This window comes from Enhydra lutris, unplaced genomic scaffold (assembly GCF_002288905.1).
Source record: "Enhydra lutris kenyoni isolate GAN:26980312 unplaced genomic scaffold, ASM228890v2 scaffoldscaffold10, whole genome shotgun sequence".
In the NCBI taxonomy this organism is placed as follows: Eukaryota; Metazoa; Chordata; class Mammalia; order Carnivora; family Mustelidae; genus Enhydra; species Enhydra lutris.
The window spans coordinates 25,881,964-25,906,222 of NW_019154094.1; the positions used below are offsets into that span (position 1 = coordinate 25,881,964).

General features: G+C 41.9%; 1 protein-coding gene across 1 annotated transcript in view; it reads right to left on the reverse strand.

Annotated features, from left to right (window-relative positions):
* Window positions 1-24,259, reverse strand: part of LOC111143974 (FERM domain containing 4B) — a 174,354-nt gene that overhangs the window by 86,888 nt on the left and 63,207 nt on the right. Inside the window, exons 4-5 of the mRNA XM_022498014.1 lie at window positions 23,833-23,925; window positions 12,346-12,430 (exon numbers count right to left, since the gene is read on the reverse strand). Coding sequence (XP_022353722.1) covers window positions 12,346-12,430; window positions 23,833-23,925 — 178 coding nt within the window. The remainder of the gene's footprint in view (window positions 1-12,345; window positions 12,431-23,832; window positions 23,926-24,259) is intronic.

Consider the following 24,259-nt stretch of genomic DNA (forward strand, 5'->3'; position numbering starts at 1 on the left):
AGCAGTCCATTAGTAAGTGTTGCTTGAAAGGAAACTTTCATATTCAAGGAAGTTTGGACAATATTGGGCTAAACAAATCACATGTTTGCATAGTGAAGAACTTTTCAAAGTCTTGAACATGTTCACTGCATGTGGTGAATTTCCAAAAGTGGTCTAATATTCAAAGTTTCTTAAACTCTTTCTGGTAAGAAAATAGCTTAAGATCATGAGATAAGATTCTTGAGCTGCAGATCTTTTTTAAAGACTCATTTACCTGGGATCGAGTCCCGCATCGGGCTCCCAGCTCCATGGGGAGTCTGCTCCTCCCTCTGACCTTCTCCCCTCTCATGCTCTCTCTCACTCTCTCTCTCTGATAAATAAAATCTTAAAAAAAAAAAAGACTCATTTATTTATTTGAGGGAGAGACTTTGTGTGTAGTGGAGGGAGGGGGAGGGGCGAGAGCGTCAGAGAATCTCAAGCAGACTCTACACTGATCGAAGAGCCCTACTCAGGACTCAATCTCAACACCCTGAGATCACGACCTGAGCCAAAGCTGAGAGTCCGATGTTGAACCAACTGTACCACCCAGGCACCCTGAGCTGTAGATTTAAAGTACAGTATTCGTACGTGTGTGTGATCACAAATGCCTAATTCTGTTTGTGAGATTTCTTGTGAGGAAGATGTCTCACACTGCTTTTTATAGTATTATGGAGAAGTAACAAAATGCATCAATGAATTCTGGGTATGCTCAGTCTTTCCAGGGTCCCTGGCATCTTTCAGAAATATTATGTGCTAGAAAGTCTCATCACATGTATTGCCTTTAAATTTAACACAACACACATCCACACGCAAATGTACAAATGAAATAATCCTTAAGACTTAGGACAGGCCATGGGAAGGTCCTTGTGCTAGAATGCTGATAACGCAGCACTCCTCAGAAATGCTGGCCCTCAACAGGAATGCAGTAAATTTTTACTGACTGAATGAATGAATGCATGAATGAATGAACAAATGAATGAAAGGCAAATACTCTGCTTTCTGGATCTAGGCTGCCTAGTGATTGCTTCATTACTAATGAGCAATTTAGCCATGGCCAAATTATTTAACTTATTTATGTTTCCATCTCCTCGTTTGTGAAAGCAATAATAAAAAACACTATCCGTTGTTGAGAGGATTAAATAAGCTGCCCGGGGAGCTCTCAGGAGGTCGAGCTGTCATCCTCATCCTCCTCACCCCAGGCCATGATCTTCCCCTGCACCCCACTTGCTTTGCCTTTTCCTGCCTTTCCCTTAAAAAAATTCTATACACAGTAGACAAGGTGGCCAACGTTATTTTAATTTCCTAAGTATGTCTTCAAATCACTGGTTTTGAAAAAGGGGTGGTGGTCATAATTGTGCATTGATTACTAAAGTCAGATGTGGTCACGGATGCCTCCAGAAATGGTAACCGGGGCCATGCCCGAAGTCCCGTTTTGGGCATTCAGGCTTCTCCTCGCAGGCAACAGGCTGCCCAAGGTGGACCGCTGCCCACACACTGAGCTCTGCCAGGGTTCCCCAGTATCAGTTTCGGAATTTCCACATCATCGCCACCTGGCACAGGTGGTTGTTTTGCAAAGGCAAGGTGTGCCCCTCTGCATTCTCACCGAGGAAGCCAAACAGGTTCAAGAGCCCTCACCTGACCAGCAACTCAGACAAGAGCACTCTCCCGGGGAACACTTGACCCACACAGGACAGTTGGTAGCTTTCTGGTAAGTTCTGTTCCTCCATGAGTGCTCATGTGCGGCAGAAAGGAGATGAGTGCTTTGTCCCCCATTTGGCTCCTGGTGTCCGGAGGCAACTATACTACCGTGCGCTAAGACCATGAGTATGTGCATCACAGGTGAGAATAAGGGAAAGAAGGAGCTTAAACTTCAGATGCCTCAGATCCACCTCCCCCATGGGGAAGGGAGTAGATAACCCTCATACACCCAGAAGCAGTGTATTTAGTGGTTAAAGTCCTAGATTCTGGCATTTACACTGCCTGGGATGAATCTTGGCTCCTCCACTTATTAGCTATATTACCTTCTGTATACTTAACCTGTCTACCTCAGTATTCCCACCTGTAAAATGGGGGATAATAACAGAACTTAGGTAAGGTTTGGAGAACTAAATGAATGAATATACGTAGTAAGCACCTCGCAAATTGTACATATTCAGTACTCGTTAGGGGCTGTGACCTACCCACCCTGTAACAATAGCCCCTGAGGTTTAAATTAGGGAGGACATTTTTATTTCCCTGGAGCAATGATCAAAGAAAAGCAGAGACAAATGAGAGGTGCTTTTATGGGCCATAGCACCTTGATGGTATAATTTTCTAAGGATACTTTTCCCACCTTTAGTCACTCTGTGATGTTAAGCAAACGACTTAACCCGCTTGGGCTGCTGTTCTTATATTTTTAAAAAGGGGATCACACATTTTCTTCTTCGTGGACTAGAGTGAGAATCAAATGCAGTGAAATGTGTATCACTTAGCATAGTTCTGGCACACACACACACACACACACACACACAAATGTACAGAAAAGGCTCTGCAGACGTTTCTGTCCTTCCAATTAGTTTCAGAGCTGGAAAGCAATTTCATATCTTCTTCTGCCCTCCTGTTCTTTTTTTTTTTTTAATTTTTATTCATTTGACAGAGAGAGAGAGAGAGAGAGATCACAAGTAGGCAGAGAGGCAGGCAGAGAGAGAGGGAAGCAGGCTCACCGCTGAGCAGAGAGCCCGATGAGGGGCTCGATCCCAGGACCCTGAGATCATGACCTGAGCCGAAGGCAGAGGCTTAACCCACTGAGCCACCCAGGTGCCCCTGCCCTCCTGTTCTTAAGAGGGAAATGCCTTTCCTGTTTTAACTGCCAGGAAAGAAGAGGAAAAATGAAAAGGCATCTTTCTAGATCCGTCTCTGGACCTTGATTTGTATGTCACAAAGCTAGGTTCAACCCATATTTAAATATTCTGCCTGTTTAACACACAGAAAACCCAGTGGTTCTTCAACTAAAGTGCTCAGGAAAATCACCAAAGAAACTTGTTGAAAAGGCTAATATCCATCTCTCACCTCAGTTCTGATTCCGTGGTCTGGAGAGAGGCAAGAAGGCAAAAGGTTGCTCATTAAAAATGATCACTGGTTGCAAATCTGATAAAAGTAGTCAAAGGTCACACAATGAGAAACGCTGCTCCGATCTCACCAGATCATTTTGAAATGGGAAAAAATAGCTCAGCAAGTCAAGGAGAAAAATCAAGAAATCCTCGGAGCATTCCCAGTTATAAACAGCCTCAAACAGTGCTGGCAGGTAGCAGGCACAAAAAGGAAAGAACTGCTAGATAAATACTCTCTTATGTACTCAGCTCTAGCCATGGTTGACTTTGGCCTATATGTTGATGGCTTTGTAATTGACGTTGACCATAACTAGTTTTCTGTAAGATTACTGTTGACATTTAATTGATATCTACAATAACTGGAGAACAATCTAATACACTTTTAACTTTTTAAAATAAAAGTTGGACTATACATTCAATTTTCTCCGTTATAGGATCATTCTTACTCCTTTGCTGAAAATTGTAATTAGAGTTACCATAGCATTGCTAAATGATATTCAGGAATACCAGGAAAATGAAATTTTTTAAGCATTTTAGATGTTTAGTTTCTCAGTAAGTTTATATACATTTCAGAGTTAATACTAGTCATGTGATACAACAGACAAACTGTTTTGTTTATCTCTAGACTTCACGGGGAACAAGTGTTCATCGTCAACAGTATCCATTCATTTATTGTGTTAGTGTACAACAATTCATTGAATGCCCAATTCCTACCACACTATGTACATGGGGATTTGCTTTGGAGTAAACAAAAGTGAAAATTCTCTCTTCCTTTTTCAGACTCTCCTGGGATACCCAAACTCAAAAATGAGGTCCAGTATGTCTTTCAAAAGAAAGCTACCAAAGACTTCCTCGCATGGGCAATGACATTTACAAAACCACTGGGAACCACCCAGTGTTTCAAACGTTATACTCAGAAGGGTGAATTTTTTAAACAAAAACCCACATTTACATAGCTATCCAGAGTATGAGATTTTATCACAAGTCGTATTTCTTTCTAACAAAGCATACAAAAAGATATTGTGGCTTTGTCAGTATCTGGAAATAAGAGCTCTCTTTTCTTGCCTGGATATGTTTCTGTCTTCAGTGGAATGAAGGAGCTGGAAGACAGGGACAGCTATCTGGCAGGGAGAAAGAAGTGTGGGTAGCGGGTGACTAGAGGTGCTAAACACATCATTGCCAGGTAGCATGTCCTCGGCACAGTGTAGAAGGAAGCCCCATTTACCCTCATATCCAGCATTGGGCCCTAAATTAACAGGAGCTATCACGTCAGTGATGGATTTTCACCAATCAGTAATCCACCCACGTGTGTTCTATAGCCGAGACTATGTTCTCATAAAACGTACTGACTCCTGGGTCCATGATTCAGATGTTATTCCCTGTGTGTGATGTTCTTAAATTATCATATATCTTAGAAATTACTCAAAAGCTGCTTTACCACATAGCTATGTGATCCTGTTATCACTTACAGGATCTTATAACATCTCTTGGGACCGTTTGTTACTAGTCATCTGCGTATTACTTAGATAGAAAATATTCAACTCTAAATTCTTTTTTAAAATTAAAAAAAAAGTTTTATTTTTTATTAACATGTAACGTATTATTCAACTCTAAATTCTTACAACTGAATTTAAAAAAATATTGCAAAAATATTCATAGGTCATAGTGCCTAACAATACTTATTTTGTAAAAGTTCTAAATTCTTTGACAAGTCACAAAATCCCTTTCCATTTAGAAAGGATGTCTCAAGAACTGACGTTCATAAGAAGAAGTAGAAGTTAAACGAACTCCACTTTTCAGTACTTCCTCAAGACCAACAGAATTTGGCATACAAAGCTACAAGAGAAATATCATGAGTTAAAATTTTCCTTGTGGGGTGCCTGGGTGGCTCAGTGGGTTAAGCCCCTGCCTTCGGCTCAGGTCATGATCCCAGGTCCTGGGTTCAAGCCCCACATTGGGCTTTCTGCTCAGCAGGGAGCCTGCTTCGTCCTCTCTCTCTGCCTGCCTCTCTGCCTACTTATGATTTCTCTCTGTCAAATAAATAAATAAAATCTTAAAAAAAATTTTTTTTTTCCCTGTATCTGTCTTTACATAGCAACAGAGCAAAGAAGCAATCAAGGAAACTGTTTCATTGGCCCACAGCCAGCTAGGTAGTGAAAAATATAACAAGGGGTAATTGAACTTCTCCACATAGGAGATAATGACCAACGGTGGTTTACGAAATGTTTTCTCCTGACTCAGGAAATGCTGCATTTGCTCTATAGGTATCTACTTATCAGTCAACTCTTGGAGTTCTTAGGGAAGCTCAAGTCCCAACAAAGACAGGCTATGTTAAAGTCTTTGGTGCTAAAGACATTTTCCTTTCTCCATAGATTTAACCAAAAACTCTGATTTGAATACTTCTGTTTCTAGCCAAGATGAGTTAACAGGGACTGGATTTACCTTCTCACCATATACAAACAAATAAACAAACAAACAGAACCATATATAAAAAAAAAAAAAACAACACCTAAAAAACCAGCCAAGAAATATGAAACAAAAGTTTTCAAAATTGTGAATAAAAGGCAACAAAGGACAGTGAACTTTGAATGAGGTGAACCCTGTGACTGCCCCCACTTACTGCCATGAGAATGTTCCCGGGCTGAGAAGGTGTTACACAGATGGAGCAAGGTACACTCTCTTGAGTGGAGGAGACAGAGCTGAGAGACTGGGGAGACCAAAATGGATAGAATTTGCAGAACAGAGTGCCAGAGAAAGGAGAGCTTCACAGAGAGAATCCTGAAGATATACAGAGTACTGATCATTGCGTGCATGGAAAGAGGCTGCCCAAGGCTGGAGAAAAACTATCCAAGAAGATGAAAGGGAAGAGTGCCTGGTCCTCACACAGAGCTGGATCCCACAGAAAAAACTCATAATTCATGGGGCATTGAGTAGACCATTAGGAAGGTCTTGCCTCAGTAATGGGGAATAATTGGTTCTAGAGTGAGCACTGTTCTAGGTCAGCCTAATAAATCATAAAACTAAGACTTGAAAAAAGTCAAAATGCATCTAAGTAATTATATTTTATTCCAAAACAATATCAAGAATATTTACAGGAATATAAAAATAGGCAGTGCCCCAAATTTAAATTAAACACTATCCAGCATTCATTCAAATATTATCAGGCAAGCAAAAAGTAGGCAGGAAAACATGACCCATAATGAGGAGAAAAAAATGAATCCGTCAAAACCTACCAGAACTGACACAGATATTAGAATAAGTAGAGAAAGGCTTTGAAACAATTATTATAACTGTATCTCATATGTTCAAAAAATTAAGTAGCCACGTGGAAGATATAAAAATGATCCCAATCAAACTTCTAAAGATAAAAACTTAATATACTGGATGAGACCAATGGCAGATTAGACTGCAAAAGAAAAGATATAAAATTGAAGATAGAGCAATAGAAACTATCTAAAATAAAGCATACACACAAAAATAACTAAATAAAAAGAAGAGAGCATCACTGGGCTGTGGGATAACTTCAGATTGTCCAGTATATGTGTAACTGGAGTTTGCAAAGGAGGCATGGGTGGGAATAGGAAAAAATATTTGAAGATAAAATCATGGAGATATTTCAAAAACTGATGAAAATTATAAACTCACAGGCCCAAGATGCTCAAAAAATACCAATATCAAGAAACATGAAGAAAACTATACTGCAGCACCTCATAATCAAAAGCATTGATGAAAAGAAAATCTTAAAAGCAGGCAGAAATATCAAGTGTTTACACAAAACCAACAATATTGTGTGCACCTATAAAACATCAAAAAGTAAAATGTACGCGGGCGCCTGGGTGGCTCAGTGGTTAAAGCCTTTGCCTTCGGCTCAGGTCATGATCTCAGGATCCTGGGATCGAGCCTCACATCGGACTCTCTGCTCAGCAGGGAGCCTGCCTCCTTCTCCTCCTCTCTCTCTCTGCCTGCCTCTCTGCCTACTTGTGATCTGTCTGTCAAATAAATAAAAATCTTAAAAAGAAAAAAAAAAAGTAAAATGTACGGCACTGACAGCATAAAGGCTGATGGGGCAGAGAGAAATACACTATTGTAAGGTTCTTGCGCTATACGTGAAATGGTATTATACCACTTGAAGGTAGATGTAATAAGTTACAGGTGTATACTCCAGAGGCACCTGGTTGGCTCAGTCACTTAAGCTTCAGACTCTTGATTTCAGCTTAGGTCATGATCTCGGTGTCGTGGGATCGAGCCCCATGTCAAGCTCTGCCCAGTGGGGAGTCTGCTTGAGATTCTCTTTCCCTCTGTCTCTGCTCCTCCCTCGCCACCACCCCCCTCTAAAATAAGAAATAAATAAATCTTAAAAAAATGTATACTATAAACCCTAAAGCAACCATGGAAAGAATAAAACAAAGAGTTATGGCTAATATTCCAACAAAAGAGGTAAAATGGAATCCTACAATACACAATAAATCCAAAAGAAGACAGAGAGAGGAAAAAATAACAGATGAGACAAACAGAAAACAAATAGGAAGATGACAGACCTCAACTTAACCATGTCAAAAATCATACTACATGTAAGTAGTATATATATAGCCAGTTAAAATACAATGATTGCCAAATGCATTAAAAAATCAAGATGCAGGGTGCCTGGGTGCCTCAGTGGGTTAAGCCTCTGTCTTCGGCTCAGGTCATGATCTCAGGTCCTGGGATCGAACCCCACATCGGGCTCTCTGCTCAGCGGGGAGCCTGCTTCCCCCTCTCTCTCTCTGCCTGCTTCTCTGCCTACTTGTGATCTCTCTCTCTGTCAAATAAATAAATAAAATCTTTAAAAAAAATCAAGATGCAATTAATGTTTTCAAAACGTGTGCTTCAAATATACGGATACAAATAGTTCAGAAAGATGAGAAAAGATTTACCATGATAACAATGAATTGAAGAAACTTGAAGTGATTACATTACTATCAAACAAAGCAGACTTCAGAAAAAAGAATATTACCAGGATAAAGAGGTTCATTTTACAGTGATAATCAAGAGGACCCAGCAATTCTAAATATTTATGCCCTAATAACAGAGCTTTGAAATGCATGAAACAAAACTAATATTTTAATTAGGTCAACTTGCAAAAATAAATAGAAATATTCACAGTAAAAGCTGGAGATTTCAGTATCCCTCTGTCGATACCGGATACAAGAAGCAGACAGACAATCTGCAAAATATAGTAGACTTGAACGATACTACCAACCAAGTCTACCTAATTAAAACTATAGTATATTCTGGGTCATGAAACTAGTCTCAATAAATTAAATAGGATTTAATTCATTCAAAGTGTGTTCTCTGACTATAGTGGGATTAAATTGGAAATAAATTAATAAATGGCTAAGATAGGGGCTCTGGGGCAGCTCAGTCCATTAAGTGTCAAACTTTGGGTCAGGCTCTGCTCTTAGGGTCCTGGGATAGAGTCCCGTGTCCAGTGAGGGTCCCTGCTCAGCGGAGTCTCTGCTTCTCCTTCTCCCTCTCCCGTTTCTGCTCTCTCTCTCTTTCTAAGAAATAAATAAAACCTTAAAAAATAATGGTTAAGATATTTCCAAAATTGATGAAAACTATAAACCCACAAGTCCGAGATGCTCAATAAACACCCATCATAAGAACCATAAAGAAAGCTATACCAATGCCCCTCATAATCAAAAGCAGTGATAAAATTCACAGAACATTCCACACAGTGACAGCAAAATACACATTCTTCCCAAGTATACATGGATCATTTACCAAGATGGAACATATTCTGGGCCATAAAACAAGCCTCAATAAATTTAAAAGGATTTAATTCCTACAAAGTGTGTTCCTTGACCACAGTGGTATCATATTAGAAATAAATAAGACCTCTAAAAAAAAAAAAAAATCCCCAAATATCTGGAAACCAAACCCGCATTCTTCTAAATAACAAGAGGCCATTGAAGATATTCAAAAGAGGAATTTTGAAATCTTTTGAAGTAAATAAAAATGAAAACACAACATGTGAGAATTTGTGGGATACTACTAAATCAGTACTCAAGGGGAAATTTTATCTACTAAATGCCTGTATTAGAAAAGAACATCTCTAAACAGTGATCTCAGTTTCTATCTTAAGGAACTAGAATAAGAAGAACAAATGAAGCCCAAAGAAAAAGGAAGAAAAGAAATAATAAAGATAAAAGATAAAGATAATAAAGATCATAGCAGAAGTCAATGAAATAGAAACCAGAAAAACAGAGAAAATCACTCAAACCAAAAGCTGGTTCTTTGAGAAGCTCAAAAGCGACCAACTTTTAGCCAGACTAATTAGAAAAAAAAAAGAGAGAGAAAGGCACCAGTTATTAATATCAGGATAAAAGAGGTAACAGCACTGTAGACCACATGTTAAGAGGGAGATAAGGAAATGTTTTGAACAACTATGTCTACAAACTTGACAACTAATAAAAAAAACAGGCAGACTAATAAAGATAGGCTAAAACTATCTTTATTAGCAGATGTCATGAACATCTATAAAGAAAATCCGATGGAATCTACAAAAAAGCTACCAAAAATGATGAGTGAGTTTAGGAAGGTTGCAGGATTCACGAGCAATATACAAAAACAAATTGTATTTTTATATACTAGTAATGAACACTCAGAAATTGAAATAGAAAGATACCATTCACAATTACATCAAATAATACAGAAGATTTAGGGACAAATCTGACAAAAGACCTGTAGGCTGAAAACTATAAACACTCCTGAGAGAAATTAGAAGATGACTGAAATAAATGGAGATTATATTCTGTGTCCTGGGTCTGTCCATATTGCTAAGTTGTCAGTTCTTTCCACATTGATCTATAGATTCAGTGCAATCCTAATGAAAGTCTCAGCAGGTGTTTTTTTGTTTTTGTTTTGTTTTGTTTTGTTCTGCTTTTTGAAATTGACAGATTGATTCTAACATTTATATGGAAATGCAAAAAATAGAATAAACAAAACAATGCTGAAAAAGAACAATCTAGAGTCTGTTCTGATTTCAAGACATTCTAAAGCTGTAATAGTCAAAACAGTATGTTATTGGAAAAAAGGCTAACAAATAGATCAATGAAACAAAATACAAAATAGTCTAGAAATAAACTCTTGCATATATGAACAACTGATTTTTGAAGACCACTTTGGAAAACATTTTGGCAATACCTTAAAAAATTAAGCATATCTACCATAGGACCTAGCCATTTTGCTTCATTTACCCAAGAAAAAAGAAAGTATGTGTATATACAATGACTTGTACATGAATGTTCAGTGCATTTTTATTTGTAATAGTCCCCAAACTGGTACAACCCAAATGCGCATCAACAGGTGAGTGGATCATTTTGCAACATATATATGTATCGAATCATTCTATTGCACTCCTTAAATTTACAGGGTGTTATATGTTAATGATATCTCAGTAAAGCTAGAAAAAAATGGGGGAAAAAACCCCACAGGGGAATTGAAAAACAATTTAAGGTACCTCCATACAACGGAATACTTGAAGAGTAAAAAGGAATGGGCCACTGATACATGCAACAGCATAGATGAATCTCAAAATAATTATGCTTATCAAAAGAAGACATAAAGATGGAGCACCTGGGTGGCTCAGTTGGTTAAATGTCTGCCTTTGGCTCAGGTCATGATCTCAGGGTCCTGGGATAGAGCCCCGCATTGGGCTCCCTGCTCAGTGGGGAGTCTGCTTCTCCCTCTCGCTCTACCCCTTCCCCCTACTCTTGCTCTCTCTCTAATAAATAAATAAAATCTTTCAAAAAAAAGAAAACAAAAAACATTATCTACTGCAGGATTCGGTCTATACACAACTCTAGAAAATGTAAACTGCTCCATTGTGAGAAAATGCAGATGTACAGTTGCTGGGTATATGCGCTTTCTTGATTTTGGCGATCATTTCATGGCTTCTATACATGTTAAAACTTACAAAACTGTATACTTTAAACATGTACAGTCAATTATTTCTCAATACAACTGTTTTAAAAAAATCCAACAAAAACCATGCCCAGTCTGAGTCTTCAATCGATTAAAGCTCTGTGTGTGTGTGTGTGTGTTCAGGGAGCCACCCTTAACATTTTGGGACCTATGGGAAATGTACCAATGTAGGTTCCCTAACCCATATATAGTCTGCTCCCATTGTCTTTCTAGGCCAGGCATCCTGGGCACCCCTCAGATTTAGGGTGATGTATCTGGATAGAAGGGGCTCCCACCTTCTGGGCCCTGGAAGGCCCTGGAAATGGGCATGGGCTCTGAGATCCTGGACACTGAGACTATAACCTAGAATAGAGAAGTTCTCTCCAGATGAACATCTCTAGATTCACAGGCTCCCTGCCTTGGCCAAGGGTGTGGTTTGAGGGGGACGGTATAGAGGCCTTGAAGGCAAGGATAGTCTGCAAGGGGGCAAGGTCAAAATCGAGAATGCTTTAGAGCAATCTGATATCCAGGCATGGGATCATTTCTCTAGCAATTCATGTTCACTGCATTTTACAAAAGCAATGTATCCTCCAAAGACTGGATACAAATAAAAAACAATATAGCAAAAAACCAGTCCATCACCACAGATTACTGAGAGACTGCTTTATTTTATTTTTGTTATTTTTAAAAAGATTTTATTTATGTATTTGACAGAGATCACAAGTAGGCAGAGAGGCAGGTAGGGGTTGGGGCAGGAAGAAGGCTTCCCACCGAGCAGAGAGCCCCACTTGGGGCTCGATCCCAGGACCCTGGGATCCTGACCTAAGCCGAAGGCAGAGACTCAACCCACTGAGCCACCCAGGTGCCCCTGAGACACTGGCTTTAAAACACGTGGCTCTGAGCAGAGGCCCCTAAGTAAGATTGGTTTGGAATTATGGGAGAGGTAGGGGAAACTCTATGAAACAAGATTTCCAGGATGACTTTTTTGAGATTTCAATCCCAATCTGACTGCTCCATCTTTGCGTCTTTCTGGAATATTCTGTGTGGAGTATGAGCTGCCTTTAAGGCCATGGTAGTTGTCTGTGAGTGTGAGTCCCTTGCAGGTGGCTGTCTTTCTTAGAATTTGAGAAGAGCTGCCTTTTGTTTAAAAATTTTTATATTTTTTTAACAGCCGTGGAAAAGATTGTGGCCATTTTTCTTTGGACAGAAAAATCTAGGCAATACCATTTGTCTCCCCCCCACACTCCAGTCTGTCTGGGGTCATTCACTGAATGTAACAATTGGGGCATCTTACCTTGTGCACACAGGACTTGGCGTTCAGGAAAAACAGCTCCACGGTGGTTTTATCCTTTAAAAACGATATGCTTTCAATGTAAAACCTGAAAAATAGTACAGAAATTGGTGTTTTTAGATTTCTTTCCCTCCCTCAGCATGATGTCATGTCTTCATTTAGCATCCCCAAAAGCAGAGAGGATTTTGAAGAACTAGGAAACGGTTGTGCTTTTTTTTTTCCTTTTAAAAGAAGTCTGTAACACATACGTATGTCTACGTGTATGTACAAATACTCATGGATATGAATGTAGGCATACATGCAGTTAAAATCTCTTAACAGGAAGTTTTTGTGTGTTGGACGGTAAATTCAAGAGAAATCCGAAATGGATTCCAGCTACAAAACCAGCTTTATCTGTGTTGATCATTCTTGGACATGTGTTCTGGGAGCTCGTAATACCTCAGCTTCAAAACACAGCCCAGGTGAGCTTTGAGGGCTGAAAGTAGAAGTCGACTGAGTGAGAAGTACATAATGGAATGCTGACAGCCGCCCTGGGTCTCAGACTTGAGTTGTGAGGGCCCCACGCCCACCTTGCCAGGCACCCACCAGCCAAATTTCACTCACACCCCACTTCTTTCTTGTCATCCTTCCAGGCCAGGGTTTTCTCTTGGCGGGAAGCCAAAGCACTTAACCTTGGACTTTTTTTCATGCAAATGAGAGTATTCTAGGCCTCTCCCCACCCCCTTCCCTGGGCTTTAGTCCTGGCTCCCTGGAGAGCTCCGACAGCCCCTTGTAAGGAGGGGAGGGGAGTCCTTCACTATTCTCCTCTGTTTTCAAAATCTCCTAATGATGAGGCTGGCGGGGAAAGTCGAAGCTCTGGGTGGGTGAGCGGCCCAGATGAGGCACAGAAGTTTTTCTCAAGTTTGGAGCTTTGCTTGATGAATAATGCATGAAGAGACCTAACACCCCAAGACAGCTCACAGGTCAGCTCCTGGAAGAGAAACTGGCGTGGCTCAGGGAGCCTGGTGTTAGCTGCACACCATCATGAAAGTTCTTTGGCATCTGTCCTCCACGCTCTTCCCCCTCAATGAGGACAGGATGTTGGATAAATAAATGAAACTGAAAAGGACCGTGGATGATTTTATCACCGTGATGGCAAAATCATTGGAAAAATTCCACCTCTCATGTTGAATCATCAAGGGGAGTTCCAGAGAGAGAATAAATCCTTTATATTTTTCCCTACAAGGGTTTATCTTATAAGTGAGATTAAGGAAGACTGAGGACGGCTAGTTTGTGGGGAAGGAAAGTGAAGGACTCAGACACGGAGGAGAACGTGGGGCTTGGGGGAAACAGGCTTTGGAACTGGAAAGGTCCAGATAGGGACTCCCTCCTCTAACCATTTATTAGCTGTATGGCCTTATGGGCACGATCATCAGCTTCTTTGTGTGTCTTCTAAAATGGATGTCATGGTTGCACTCATGTCATGGTTTGGGGGGTCTTGAAAGGATTAAACTAAGTAATATATGGGAAACACTCAAATATTAACAATTGTTAATAAAAACCCATTCTCTGGAATTAAATGCTGTGTGGCGGCGGGGTGGGGGCCACGACTAGGCTTTGAGTGTAAGATCCCAGACCTCCAGTGGCCTTGGCAGCAGGACCCAGGCTTTGTGGCCCTCGGGGCAGTGACTCGCTTGCTTCTGTGCGCTCAGCTCCCGCTGCGGACTTGCCCTTCTTTCTCTGACTGGTGGCTTCTGCTTCCTGCCTCCCTCTGCCTCCATTGTTTCTCTGTCACTCCCTCTGAGGGATCACAGGCTTGGTTAGTCCACTGCTTGTCCCACATAAGGAGCCTCTCTGGGGTTGAGCGCTCTTCCTTCCAGGCCAGGCAACTCAATGGCTGCATCCTGAAGGAACTTCCGGTTCAACTAGGTGGTGATGGTGCCAGTTGCTTTCTCTCTTTGCTTCTACAGGTACTTTATCCCTGTCAGCTGAGGTAATGGGAGCTTCCTGAAAGGGGCAGCTGCAGTGGGCCAGCTACAATCTCCTGAGCTCTTGCTTATGGCTCGCCAGGCGCTAAGCGCCTTCCATGTTTTGTCTCATTTCATTCTCAACAATCATTTCACTGAATCTTCAGTACAACCAGACGCCACAGGTAGCAAATTATGAGCCCATTTTACAGATGGGGAAACAGAGATGGTGATGTCAAGTCATCTTCTCTAAGCCCTACAGGTAGGAAGTGGTGGAGCCATGATTCGAACTAAGGCCTCTCAGACTTCAAAGTTCACGTTCCAAACCCATGTGATATAATGCTTTCGTACAATAACAATCACAATGAAAAGTAACACGCACACAATGCCATGGGGCCCGAAGGAGGGTTGCAATTAGCTCGGCTTACGAATCAAGAGGGAGAAGGTTGCCAAGCTTGAAATCCGTAGCCCTAAGTGTTACAGGGCACGAAACGTCCCCTTGGACAACTGAGCCGAGTCTTAAAGAATGCATGAGTTCACCAGGTAGGGAGAGTTCACCATTCTAGGGAGAGGACATATCAGCCAGAAGAGTCCTCTTGCTAATCTTCAGGAATTCAAGAGACCACATGTAGGGGGCTGGGTGGCTCAGCCCTAAATCAGCTTGTGGCTTGCCCAACTCTGAACATACAGCTTTGTACCAGAAACTGGGTTCACCTTGTTTCTGCAGCCCAAGTCCCCGACTATACCTTCGTTCCAGTAAACAAGCCCCTATCTTGTTTCCCACCACTTTCTGGCAACCTGCCCTGCTGCCTTCTACCTTTCTTCTTCGGCATCTGATTACCTGTTTTCTCAACCCAGAATCCTATCTCTCCCTCAAGGGGGCCATTGTAATGGCTTCATATTTATGGAGCGTATGAAAAGAGAGTGTCGTCCTTTGGGAGAACAGCTCCCCAGGCACACCTATCAACATGTATCATGAAGTGAAAACAAAATCTAGGGCTTCTTAATGAAATAAAATGAACTCTCCCAGACTTGTAAAATAAAGACCTTTTGTTCCAGCCCCTTTTTGGCAAAAGGCTACTGTTTCCTTTCTGCATGCTTACTGTGAGTGATTTTCACCAAGATTTTGTGAACTTGAAGCCCCAGGTTCAATTTCCAGCCCTGAAATGAGCTCAGGCTTTCTGACTAGGCATATGTTTCAGAGACAAACCTCATACAGCTTAATAAGTACAATTTCTTGAGAAGAGAGTTTGCTTGGAGAGGTTTTGTCTCTAGTTTATGTGCTCCCCGCAGCTATCTTTGTCCCTTCCTGATGGGACAGGTGTTCATCTAACCACTTAGCAAGGATAACAGAACATCACATTTCAGTGATGTGACAAAGATGGCTTGGGGAGGGGCAGGCCTGTTGGCCTGATGACAACACAGGTTTTGTCAAAAAGCATTAGAACACGGGAGTTGTTTGGAAAGGACCATTCTTCAATAGTCACTTACGTGTAGGTGGCCAATATTTTCTTCTTGGGGCATTTATTCATGGTGACCAAAAGTCAACACCATGGAATTGGTGAGAGAGCCCCATCCTGGGACCTTGAGCTGGCTGTGCAGCTGCTCAGTGCTCCCCTGCTTCACCTGCCCCACACCTCAGAGACATGAGATGTTTTAAATGTGCTCAACAGAGTGGATGGCATGTCACTCAGTAGCCAATGGGTGGAGGGCATTATTACTAGATTCTTCTTCTTCTGTGGATGGGACCATAATGATAGGCACTGGCTAAGCTGAGAAGCTTTTTAAAACTTTAGCGTGTGTTTTTCCTAACCTCTTTCTCTCAAGGACACAAAATGCTCCCCAGGTGTCCATTTTTTTTTTTTTTTAAAGATTTTATTTATTTATTTGACAGAGAGAGATCACAAGTAGGCAGAAAGGCCGGCAGAGGGGGGGGTGGCGGGAAGCAGGCTCCCCGCTGAGTAGAGAGCCTGATTCGGAGCTTGATCCCAGGACCCTGAGATCATGACCTGAGCCGAAGGCAGAGGCTTAACCCACTGAGGTACCCAGGCGCCCCCAAGGTGTCCATTTTGACCCAGAACGGGAAAATGCTGTGAAACAAAAATCCTTCTGACCAGTTACGACTTGTTCTCCACAACTAAGCCTATTTCATCTTCCAGGGCCTTCCTTATGTCTCAGTGATATCTTTAAAGACAGCGAATCGGGCAAGAATTGCTCAATGACCTCGCATTTTGAACAATGCTGGGCTTGTGAGTGGCGTCCGGTGAGGGCCTCCTTCTGGGTTTCGGTCAGTCATTGTAGGTAATTTCTGGCACTTAGCACAGCTGCAGGCCCAAGGAGATCCCTATCAGATCCCAGTCCACATCTGGAGCAGGGAGATCTCTGCTAATTGCTTGTAATGACCCTGCCACACCGTCGTCTCACTTTATAATGCGTGCTGAAGACAGCAGTGTAATTGAAGAATATTGTACTTTCTCCAAGCCATTATGCAGGGCTCGTGGGAGTCCCAGATGCTCCTTTCATCTCTGGGAGGGGTGACGTCTGAGAGAATTCCCCAAGGAAAGCACTATTTGCTTCCACAGTGTGCTCCCCTGCCAAAAGACATTCCCCCACTTCTAAATTTCTAGGCATCTCTAGGAGAACCAGCGAGGGCCCTCCAGATAAGCCTGTAGGAACCTGCCCTTTTGCTCACGGCTGGGCTGCGGTGTGCCTCTTTCTGAGCTCCCCAGGGTTGGGCTAGAGGCCCAGGAGGGTAAGGGCCTTGCTGTGACCTGTCCGAAAGGGTTCTAAAGAAGTCCTCTGCCCCAGGCAACCCGTAAGAATCGAAGTGTGACTTCTTCCCTTCCAAACTGCAAGACAGCCTGCTCCCATCCTCCCCGAGCAAAGGAGGGACACAGGCTTTGAGAAGAGGGCAAGGAGGGAGGCAGGAAAGGGGAGATGGGGGTGGGGAGGATGGCTGGGCACTGTGAATGACAAAGACAAACGATGAGATCTTCCAACTAGGGCAACCATGAAAGGGTCTGACCTAAGCTAGACAGTCCCAAACCTCCCACATTTGAAGACCATATATCATGTTATGGAATTTTTTTTTTGACCCATTCCATATGTGATTAAGGCAGTCTCTTCATTTATATCTTAATAATCATTAAAATTTACTGAGGTCTACATCATGTTCTTATAAGTTTAATCCTCCAACAACAAGGTGCATTTTACACGTGAGGAGAATAAGCCACAGAGGGGAGTAAAGAGCAGAGCTGGGATTCGAACCCAGGAGAGAAGCTAAAGCACCAGTTCCCAGTGGACAGAGTGGGGGTGCACTGGGCAGTGTGGGAGGCATTTATGGATCACCCTGACTTGGAGGGTGTACTGGTATCTGGGTGGCCAATGCCTGGGACGCTGAGACCATCCCACATCCCTGAGAAGAATTACCTGCTCCAAATGTCAGAAGGGCCGCTATTAAGAAACCCTGCACTAACGGCCAAGCTTTAACTTCTGCACACTACAGCTTTTTGCACTCGTTACATTACTCATTCTTTCCTTCTGCCCTTTCGATGTCACCCCGAGGATAGATTACAGAGGAGCGCGAGCCGATTCCCACAAACCGTGTTTGATATTTGATCAGAAAGCACACTGAGAAATATACTCCTGTAAAACTGGAATCAGGATTGAGCACAAGTTTTGAAGGGTTCTGGGTCTTTCTGGATCTCTCGTATGAGTCAGGACGTCGGATCCTCATGGACGGTGGTCTCTAACCAAGTGCCTGGAATGTCAAGAATTGGTGACGCCACTTAGGAGGTCACGGTCAATATTGAAGCAGCCAACAGTCACCTTCTCTAGGTTCTGGGATACTGCCCACTTGGATGTGAGTGTGGTGGGTGACCCAGAGCTCCGGCTGACTTCACACATCTACCTCAAAGAGCCTATGCTGGGTCCACAGTAGGAGGAATTAGTTATTCCTCTGGGCTTTTTGATCACATTCCTCCTTGAAGAGATAAAGTTTCCTGTCCTCTGCTTATTGTTAGTCATCTACTCTTTGATAGCTTTAAAATAACTCCCTGCTAGCCCCTCACAGATATTCTAACTTCTCTTCCTTTTATCAATCCTAATGCTTGCGTTGAAAAAAAAAAGTCTAAGTAATGTGTTCGTTGTAGGAAAAAAAATGGAGAGAGATAAGCAAAAAGACAAAAACAAATCATTCTCATAATCATTCTACCCAGAAATTAACTGCTGTTTGCATTTAAAAAAAAATGCTTAAGTAATGTGTTCATCATAGGAAAAAATATATAGAGATTAACAAAAAGACAAAAACAATCATTCCCAGAATCATTCGACTCAGAGATTAACTACTGTAAGCATTTTAGACTTTCTCCCTACTCATGTATTTCACGTAAGTGTAATCATGTCACACATTTTGTGGTTTGCTTGACTATATTGGGGGCATCTTTCCATATTAACAAATCTCTTTTTTCACCAAAGTTTTTGTTTGATTGTTTTTGCCTGTTGTGTTGTATTCCGTATATTTGGTTTTCTTAAAAAAAGAAAAAAAGTCCGGTGGAATGATGGGGACCCACAGGTTACAGTCATGATGCTTCCTTCAGTTTAACTCTTTTTAAAGGCTGAGTGTTCCAGAACCAGGCCACCAGGTGCTGAGAGAACTTTCGAAGTTTTTCTAGGGCTCCATGTTTGCAACAGCTTTGGCAGAAAAATGCAGCAGTTTTCCCTCCCCTCCCCCAAGTCCTGCAGGGAGTTCTCAGCCCCGAGTGTCATAGACAATGCCTTAGGGGTACATCTGAGTGGTCTCTTATAGCCCTAGGACACAGCAGAGGGGACTTGAGGAGGAGGAGGAAAACCGGCAGGAGAGGGAAGACCAGAAGGGGAGTGGTGGGGGGTGGTGTGGGGGGAGCAGCAAAGAGTCAGAAGAAGGGAGTAAAAGACTCCGAGACGTGGCTCCGGTGTGGAGCTGGGTGGTACCAGCCTGAGCCACCTCCGCCTGCCCTCCCCTGTCTCCCCTGAGGGAATGGGAGCTTTTCCAGTGAGGTCACACCAAGGCCCTGCTCTCTGATTTAAATGCTTGCATGCTCTCTAGCTATCGAGCTTTTCCAATGTTCACATCTGGGCTGCATTACCAAGGAGGCCCCTGTGTTTGCAGAAGATAATTTACAGCAGCAAATAACCCCCCAGCCCGGAGAAGTCCCCCAGCAACCTGGGGGAGTTTGGACTCACATGGAAATAGAGAACTGGTTCAATGAAATATGGTGCATAAATAAATCATGGGGCTTCTATACACCCAGGTGTCACATGCGTATTTAGCACATATCATTGAGCTTTTGTAACTGAAGAGAAGACAAAGGTTTAATCCTGAAGTTCATAAAGGGAACGCTAAATACCCTTCACCTTCAGTGTTTTCTTTCTTCCATGCAGAAGCAGCCTGTGTTTCTGAGAGGCTCCCTGTGCCCTGGGGGGAATTAACCAAGAGAAAGTTGCCCCCTTCCCCAATCCCAGATCTGCAGGACCCCAGTGTTTAGCTCAGGACTCAGTGAGACAATGCACATCAAATATTTAGCCCAGTGCCTGCCACCGGGTTAATACTACATATCCATAGAGAGAGAACTACTTGAGAGCAAAACTGTATGCTTTTTTTCTTTTCCACAAACACTACAGTTTTTTGAAAAATTGTATTTTCTTATATTTTTATAGCATTTTGTAAACTCACTTCCTATCCCGATGTCTCTTTTAGTTGTCACAACCAACTTGAACAAGACAGTATCTACTCCATCTCTAGTGCACCAGGTCAGATGCTGGGCCAGGAATGTGGGGGATCTGGGGCTTGGAGGGATATGATTGTCTAGTTTAAAGATTCCTAGGATGATTCAGATATGCACCCCTCTCTCTCTGTGGGGAATCACTGAAATGCAATGTACTTAAAAAAAACAAAAACAAAACTAATCTCTTTTATTAAAGTGACCAATTACTCATTGTAAGAATGCCATAATTTCCAGAACCTTATCTTCATCCTTGGCCTTTGAATACTTCTGTTTGCAATGACAATAACCACAAGGCACATCCTTATAATGTGCTACCCCTGTCAGGAATCCTTTGCTGTTGTGTCTTCACTGCTTCGTGACTGCACCTTGATGACTGCTTCCAGTTACGGAATGAGTAAGTCACAGGGATGAAAGGTATATAGCAGAGGCATACAGCCAATGGTATAGTGATGGATGGTGATAGAGGGTAGCGACATTTGTAGTGAGCCCCGGATACAGTATAGGCTTTTCAAATCACTATCTTGTACACTTGCAACTAATGTAACATTGTGTGTCAATTATACTTCCACTGAAAAGAAGAAGAAAAAGGAGGGCTGGTGTATTTCTAAAGAGGGTTTGTATATTTCTGGAGGCTCCTGGAGGGACCAAACAGAGTCAAAAATCTGTCTTGGGTTCTATTCTTCAATGACTAAAAGTGTAGCTGACAGAGGCAACTTCCGAGGGTCAGTGATGTTATCCATGGGGATGTCGGTCTCACCAATGGTTCTGTTCTCTCAAAAGAAGAGGGTAGAGGTCCTCTGAGAGGGACCAGACTTCACAGGTCGCCTCTGACCCCCTTCCAAGCCCTCCAAAGGACGACATTCCACTGCATGACCTCCATCAGCTCACTTAATTCTCTGTGGCTTTTGCTTTATCATCTCTTTAATTAAGTTGGAGTAATAACAAGCACTTAATTGGAATAATAACAAAGACTATGATGATCTCACTATACTGTTGGGAGGAAAAATTAAGTGAATAATTAAGAACTCGATAAGCGTTCTGAACACGCAAGAAGTGAAGGGAACATCACGCCGTGTGATTACGGGACACTCTCGAGAGAGAACGCCCAAGTAAGTGCTGAAACTCAGGGAAAGAAGCAACAGGCTGCTCAGGCATCTCAGGAACCTGCTTCCAGAAGACAGGGCCGCCGTAAGGAATGACTGAATAGAAGGGAGACAGAGTTTTCTCCCCTGGTGTTTTGAGACCCAAACCAGACCACACATCAGCCGTCGGAGGAGTTCACAATCGGATGACTAAATAAATGGTACTTGTTAAATTCTCCAAAGACAGAGGGTCTTGCTGGCTACTTATGCCACGTAAGTAACACGTGCGTGCAAAGATGAAAATGCAAGGATCTTAACCACAGCCTGCATTAAAACATACATGATTGGGGGGCGCCTGGGTGGCTCAGTGGGTTAAGCCGCTGCCTTCGGCTCAGGTCATGATCTCAGAGTCCTGGGATCGAGCCCCGCATCGGGCTCTCTGCTCGGCAGGGAGCCTGCTTCCTCCTCTCTCTGCCTGCCTCTCTGCCTGCTTGTGATCTCTCTGTCAAATAAATAAATAAAATCTTTAAAACAACAACAACAACAACAACAACAAAATACATAATTGGAAACAGCTTAAGTGCTTCATAGGAGACTGGACCCTAAATTTTGAAAGCGCAAACAAAGAGGATTTTCACAGACACAAGGAGAAATTTCGAGGCTAAAAACAATTCTGTCACCAGGCCAACGAGGGTCATCCTTATTTTTCTCTGAGAAGAGGAGGATGTCAGGGGTGGTGGGGAGGGAGGAAGGCTGGAGGAGAGTAAGTTCATATAATGTGAAATGTTTATAGTGAAACTATAATCTTTTGTGAAAAAATATATTGACCTATGTTGAGCTATTTTTCACACACAAGATTAAAATTTCTCTATGCTCTGACCCACTTATTGACTAACGTGCACTCTTTCTTACTCCTTGTTAGTTTGCACTTGCCTTTTCCTCCCATTCCCACGCACACAAGCACTCGTGTCATACTCCTTCCAGAAAACTCCTATGTCTTTCTTTAGGATTTCTGGGCAATTCTCCACACTAGCTATGCTCCTGGACAAATCACCATTTATGCTACTTCCTTTTTGGGTTTCAAAAACATGTCTTGTGGTATGAAAGAAATTCCAAGCCAGAAATCAAAGCAGAAAGCAAAAACAAAACAAAACAAAACAAAACAAAAAACAAATTGGAGACTGCCAATACTTTATTTCCTGAGTTAGGAGCAGATACCATCGACAATCACCATTCATATAAAAAAAGATGCTTAAAAAAAAGGTTACTGCCATACTTTTGGGTTTCATGGACCAGACTGAAGTAAATGAAATGAAGTTAAAAAAAAAAAATTGTGTAAATCAACATGATTTTGCCAGGTAATCATAGTATAAAAATTCCCAAAAAGAAAAATAAGAAGCTTCCACTACTAGGTCATAAAACAAATCATCTTTCTTCCCTTCCCTCTTTCTTTCTTCCTTTACTTTCCTTTTCCTTCCTTCCTTTTTCCTTTCCTTTCCTTCCCTCTTCCTTTCCTTTCTTTTCCTTTTCCTTTCCTTTCCTTCCCCTTTCCTTTCCTTCCCCTCCTTTCTCTTTTTAAGTAAGCTATTAAAATTATAAACGCATGTGCCTCTGAACTAAACTCTTCAACTGTCAAACATGTCACAACTCAGAGATCAAGAGTTCCACACTCTACCAACTGAGCTAGCCAGGCACCTCAAACAAAGCATATTTCAATATCCAAAAAATAACACAAGCTCAGAATACAGAAACATTCTTTAGGTTGCTCTAGCTTTCTGAAAACTTATTCGGATTCCTGGGAAATCTACTGCCTTGACTTATTTGATCATATTTGGCTTCAGACAAGGAAAACAACTTACCGTGAAATTTATCATCAAATTCAGGTAATGGGGGGAGAGCTGCCAGGGCACAGAAAGGGGCTTTCAAGCAAAATTGGGAATGTTTTACTTCTTAAGCTAGGTACAGGAACACAGGTGTTACTTTTTATAACATTTTCTTTATTTTAGAGTGTGAATATTTCATGTGGAACACTATTCCCATCATGGGCTGGCTTTAAGAAATCACTGATTGAGTTGAACGCATCCATTTCTGGAGAAAGAATGTACGGACGCCCTAGGAACGGGTAAGTGACCTGGTAAGCAGAGCCAGGGGACAAGTCAAGGACTCCTTACATCCTTCTCAGCAATCTCTCTGCCTGCAAGCTGAATTCAGATTTCTGCACTGTTAAGATAATTCTTTCCATGAGCATTTGTTTGCATTTTATCTTCTATTCAAACTAAAGCATGAAATTGTATAAAATTCAATTCTTGCCACAGTCTCTAAGAAACATTCCTACATAACATGTAACAGTAAATGTCTGCCACATTTCAAATTATAAAAATCCTAAAAGTATTCTGAGTTGAAAACAGCCTTATATATTAAAAAAAAGTACCTATGTTTTCCAGCTTTAAATTGGTCCAAAGGACTTTGAGGCATAAAGGAAGGTGATCCTACCCTTCATCATCAAAGAAAACAGTTCTACACAGTATCTATGGCAACTTCGTCTCCAGACTAAGACAGTAGAGAATTTTCCTCACATAATAATGTTTTGATAGGTCTGTTCTTTTTTTTTTTTTTTTATTCTCTATCTGATCACCAGAATTTTTTTTTTTTTTTTAAAGGGAGGTGGGAACGCTGGATGTTTCTATGGATACATACCTCACAGCGAAATGCAAAACGGTGGCGCCTGGCTTCTTGGGCAGATCATGGTCAAGAACGCGGTGATCTAACTGTAGCCAGTTCTGCTGACCTCTGTGAGGGCAAAGCAAAGAAAAAGGATTAAACAGAAGGTCAGAGAAAGGTTCAATAACACGCAGTGTTGGCAAAGCTGTGAGCAAAGAGTTACTGTCATACAGGGAAGGCAGGCGTATAACATGTTACAACTGGTAATGAGGCTAATTTAGCAATTACTATCAAAGTTATAAAAGCATCTGCCTCTGAGACAGACTGTTGATTTCCAAGAATTTATCCAGGTAAACCTACACATGTGAGAAATGGCTCACGTATAAAGTCCCTTACTTGAGCACTGGTTGTAACAGTAAAAACGCTCAAAACAACCCCCAGATATCCAGCAAGGTGTTGCTTA